General features: G+C 37.2%; 2 protein-coding genes across 2 annotated transcripts in view; both read left to right on the top strand.

Annotated features, from left to right (window-relative positions):
• The window catches only part of LOC105159575 (GTPase HflX), a 6,353-nt gene extending 2,483 nt beyond the window's left edge, over positions 1-3,870 (top strand). The window contains exons 8-15 of the mRNA XM_011076686.2: positions 9-104; positions 854-967; positions 1,621-1,689; positions 1,822-1,892; positions 1,970-2,063; positions 2,586-2,714; positions 2,848-2,937; positions 3,395-3,870. Of these exons, the coding sequence (XP_011074988.1) occupies positions 9-104; positions 854-967; positions 1,621-1,689; positions 1,822-1,892; positions 1,970-2,063; positions 2,586-2,714; positions 2,848-2,937; positions 3,395-3,487 (756 nt within the window). The 3' untranslated portion in view covers positions 3,488-3,870. The remainder of the gene's footprint in view (positions 1-8; positions 105-853; positions 968-1,620; positions 1,690-1,821; positions 1,893-1,969; positions 2,064-2,585; positions 2,715-2,847; positions 2,938-3,394) is intronic.
• The window catches only part of LOC105159307 (peroxidase 9), a gene marked incomplete in the record, with an annotated part of 1,802 nt that continues 979 nt past the window's right edge, over positions 4,406-5,228 (top strand). Inside the window, 3 exon segments of the mRNA XM_011076318.2 lie at positions 4,406-4,716; positions 4,885-5,076; positions 5,162-5,228. Coding sequence (XP_011074620.1) covers positions 4,465-4,716; positions 4,885-5,076; positions 5,162-5,228 — 511 coding nt within the window.

Raw genomic sequence — 5,228 nt, 5'->3', positions numbered from 1 at the left:
CTTTCCAGATTGCTGCTCTCAAGAAAGAGATTGAATCTGTCCGTAAACATCGCAAGCAGTACAGAAACCGGCGATTTGCTGTACCTGTGCCTGTTGTATCTCTGGTATGAAATACTCTTTGTTTGTATTGGTAGGAATAATGTCAGAGATTGAAGCTTGTCTATAATGGCAGCTCAAGTGTTTTATACTGTAAAATACTTCTAGGTTATATGCTATAACTCGCTATATCTTACTATGAGTTGATTTTCATCGAACAATTTTGTATTAGGATCCAAAATGTACCTTCTTACACTCAATATAGTAATGTTTTGTTCTTGAGGAGAAACCCATCTGAGCTGCACAGCTGCTTCAGCTCCCGTTTTCCCAGATGACGTTAGCGATCTGTGTTGCTTCAAATTGATGAGTCTCTCTGCCTATATTGTTAATTGATTGCGTCATGCAGAAATAAATTGCTTACTATTGCTGAAGACAACTTAGTGATGCTTATCAGCTAATTCCTAAAGGATTTGTTGGTGGAACATGTATGGTTATTCTATGCTTAAGAAGATTCCTAGAGAAGTTGTAATCTGTTTCATGTGCTAGCATGCCATGTAAGGATGACATTGAAACAAGTATAATGTTTGAAAGGAAAAATGACTTTCTTCTAAATCGTAGGTAATACTTTGAATTTTTTTTTTTGGTTTTATCTTGGGAGCAAGGCATGTTTTACAGTTTCTGGATTATAAATCGTCCTCTTGTGATTTATTACATATGAATATAATTAAATTTGTATAGTATCATCATCTGCAACAATTTAATATTCGTCGATGCCTTGTATATAATGAGATTGATGATCGTTAAATCTGCTGTTCAGGTTGGGTACACAAATGCTGGAAAGAGTACTCTTTTAAATCGATTGACTGGCGCCGACGTGCTTGCTGAGGACAAGCTATTTGCAACACTTGACCCTACTACAAGAAGGGTGCAGGCAAGTACAATGCCCCTAAAGAAACTGCTAATTGCAAGACTCTATCCAGGGATCTTTGACGTTATACTCTATGAAATGATATGTTTCAACATTTACTACGGGAATTGGTTATCAATGCATCTGTTATTTCCGGCAACATTATTTTCTTTTATATTTTCACGGAACACCCAACGGCTAAAGCAGATAGCACAGTACTTCTTTTTATCAGCATGATGCGATTTTCATTGTATAAGTTCCTTAGTTTTAGAATTCTCATTAGAATGAAATTCCTTTACTTAGCGTGGCTGGAATACAAAATAGAATCTTTCCCAGGTTCACTCATACTTGGTTGGACCTTGAATAATTGTCAAAGCATTACAGAAAATATTTCCTTCTTTGAGTTAGTACTCAGTTACATACAAAGAACTTGCACAGTTGATACCTATTATTGTCTAAAAGAAACACATAATGAAGTCTAATTTTCAATCATTTTGCTTTTCCTTTTCACTTTTCCTCCTTTAGATCCTAGATGCAAAGAGTGCATGAATGTATGATTTTCATGATTTCAAATGGATGGCAAATTCCTTTTTTTGTACTAATAATTGATTCTATGTACTATATTTCTTCCTTGCGTGCCCTAAATGTAGGGAATTGGTGTACTTTCTTTTGTTTAGATGAAGAATGGGAAGGAGTTTCTTTTAACTGACACTGTTGGCTTCATTCAGAAGTTACCAACAACACTGGTATGAACATTTCTCCAGTTATGTCATGGTCATCCCCTGCTATTTCTGATTGTGTTTTGTTATGTTTAGTGAATTAAATCTTGGCTGTTCTATTTAATTGTTGTTTCTTTCAACCAATCATTCTTCTTCTAGGTAGCTGCTTTTAGAGCAACTCTGGAAGAGATATCTGAGTCATCACTTCTAGTACATGTGGTGGATATTAGGTATGATTGACCATTTGATGAGTAGACTGTAAATCTCAACTATACAGCTTCTAATTACATTGTTCAATTTGGATCAGCCATCCACTGGCGGAGCAACAGATTGACGCTGTGGAAAAAGTTCTTGCAGAACTTGATACATCATCAATCCCTAAATTAATTGTGTGGAACAAGGTAGTAGGATTTATTTGTCATTTGTTCTTAAATTTGCAGAATATGGAGCGACAGTTGAAGTTAGCTCAATCACTCTTATGTTCTGTTTAGAGTTTCTGATTCCCTATCTAATAACTCCTCCACAATACCGCCGACCCAATAAGATAGTGTGAAAACTCGAGAATTGTACTACACAATGATACCACCGTGGTTGAGTATAAGGCATTCAGATTAACTCCATCCACTTCATTGAGTGTGAGTTGCCTTATATATGTTTATCTCTAATATATGAACATGACTTCTTGATACATACCTTTGGTAGTAATTGATTTCTTCCACGTCATTGGACTGACATTGACATAACACAGTGTGCTAACCTACTTGGTTGTCACTGACTGAATCTGCTTGGTTTTGTTCTTAATTCTCGACTTATTGATGGTTTTAGATTTATAACATACTTCCATTCAGAATACAAGAGGTTTGACTGGTTGCAATGGAGTGTAAGAGAATCACTTCTTGACTGGTTAATGCATATTTCTATAGGTTGATAATGCAAAGGATCCAGAAAAGATCAAGTCTGAAGCTAAGAAAAAAGCAGATGTCATATGCATCTCTGCTTTAACTGGTGAAGGGTTAGATGATTTCTGTAATGCAGTTCAGGAAAAACTAAAGGTACTTCTCCACGGCTATCTTGCATACTTACGAACTGGTTTCTAATCTTCTTTTCCCCGTCCTCTTTTATATGGGACATATCTACCAGTAGATCGAATGTTCTTATGTGATCCTTGACTTTTTTGTTCAACAGGATATGATGGTGTGGGTGGAAGCTCTGATTCCCTTTGATAAAGGGGAACTCCTGAGCACCATACATCATGTTGGCTTGGTTGAAAAAACTGTAAGCATTCTTCTGCATTTCCTATTCTTGTCTGCACTTTCCTGAAATTTCAAGGGCCTCCAACTTGTACATTTATGAATAGATGCACAACCTAAAATGACATTCTTCTCCCACCAAATTTATCTGATATTTTCTCTCGGAGGTAATAGGAACAACGATATGCTAGACTGCTTCATAATAAGGAAACAGCTTTCTGCTTTAGAAAATTGTGAATGCGGTTGAAGAAAGAGAAAATGAAGAACCTAAGATTTCACATGATATGGTCTGATTCACTGAAATAGTAATAAGGTGGTCTTCTGCCATGCCTGAGTATGTGTCAAAATCACCATAATTCTGACAATGCGATGATATTCTGAGGTGTACTTATGTCCATGTTTGACTCAATATCCAATTTTTACTGGTTGTTAAACAAAAAACATAATCCCAGAAACTTCAATGTTTGACAATCATTTGATAGGAATACGTCGAGAATGGAGCTTTGATTAGAGCTCATGTTCCACTCCGCTTTGCAAGGCTTCTCACTCCCATGAGACAAACTTGCGTGTCGTAGCTGTTCAAGGCTTCTTCCAAGTTATTCAAAAAGGTTTGAACGTTTGAAGAAGGCATGGTTTTTGCTGGTCTTGCTATGGTTGATGATAGAGACAAGAGGGCCATGTTCCCAGCAGGTTAATTGTGGTGACTTCCTTTTCCAGAAGATCATAAGAGCTTTAGGCTCAAAAGAAGATCCTTATAGACATTTCTCTGGGTTTGGCCAATTTCCTTTGTATATAGCAACAATGACTCACTTCCTTATATCTTGAAGATCCTCCCGAGATCCATTTCCTGAAAATGTGGAGGAGGTTAATGAAATCTATGTATCTTGACCTACACTATTTCTTTTAAGCAAACTGCTCTACTATGATTTCTTTTAAGCAAATCTATGTATACTATTTACTGTTTGGAGTGAGCTCTCTCTTCTGATTTTTATGGTTGATTTCTACAATTAGGCCTTGATGAAAATTTCCAGAATGATGCGATTATGCAAAGCAGGAAATACATATATTAATTTCAGTTCAAATTTCCAACTCCTCTTTTCTGGTTTGCCTTAAGATAAGGTGTCACTCGCTTTAGTTCTCCTAATTAATCTAAAAAATGCTTCATCACAAGAAATTTACCTGGAGGAAACAATGTTAGTCTATCATGTTTCATTAACTGAACAACATTGAGAAACTCATTAAGGCAAAATTCGAAGTTAGCTTTAAAGAATGATCATTGAAACAGAACGTGGCTGACATATTATTCATGCAGTTCATGGAGCAGGTGAAACTAAAACCAGAAACACTGTCCCAAAAATTCAAAGTCTGACATACATTTGACATGGTCAGGATATCCGCAAGAGGCATATTATGTAACACCAAGGGGATTTGGTATGTAGCAGAGCAGTTGATTTTACTAAAATTGAGCTCTATATAAATCAATGAATGCTGCACAGAGACCTCACTCTCAAATAAGAAAAAACATCGTATATGATAGTCATTTGAGTTAGAAATGGCTTCTCTCAAGTTGATTTTCAGCCTTCTGGCAGTGGCTTTACTCTCATGCTCTCAGCCTCAGGCTTTCCCTGGTTCCAGTTTTGGTCGAGCCGCTGGAGGTTACACAGGTCTTACCCCGGATTTCTACCGGTTTTCATGTCCACAAGCTAATGAAATCATAATGTCTGTACTGGAAAATGCCATTACCAAAGATCCAAGAATGGCTGCCTCTTTGCTCAGACTCCACTTTCACGACTGCTTTGTTCAGGTAATATTCATAGAATTTCTCTGAGGGAATTACACTATTTTATGTGGTTGAATTCATCAAGAAATCAAAATATCCGGTTTGTCTTTAAAAGGTGTTTCCCTTATTTAAGACCGAGGTTTAGGATTCATTTTTCTTGTTCTTGATTCTAAACTTCTGTGCTCTCTGCAGGGCTGCGATGCATCAGTATTACTAGATGATAGCACGGCAACAAGGAGCGAGAAGAACTCAGGGCCAAACAAAAACTCCCTCAGGGGATTTGAAGTGATTGATGAAATCAAAGCTAAACTGGAGCAGGTCTGCCCTCACACTGTTTCTTGTGCAGACATTCTTGCTCTTGCTGCCAGAGATTCTACTGTCCTAGTAAGCTACATTCCAATCTATTACCAGATCAACGACAATCTTTCCTAGGAAAAAATAATCTAACTTCCGGAATAATGTGCAACAGAGTGGTGGCCCTCATTGGGAAGTGCCGTTAGGGAGAAGGGATTCAAGAACAGCAAGTCTGAGTCAAT

This window comes from Sesamum indicum, linkage group LG3, assembly GCF_000512975.1.
Source record: "Sesamum indicum cultivar Zhongzhi No. 13 linkage group LG3, S_indicum_v1.0, whole genome shotgun sequence".
NCBI lineage: Eukaryota > Viridiplantae > Streptophyta > Magnoliopsida > Lamiales > Pedaliaceae > Sesamum > Sesamum indicum.
This window is presented reverse-complemented; position numbering and strand designations above follow the sequence as displayed.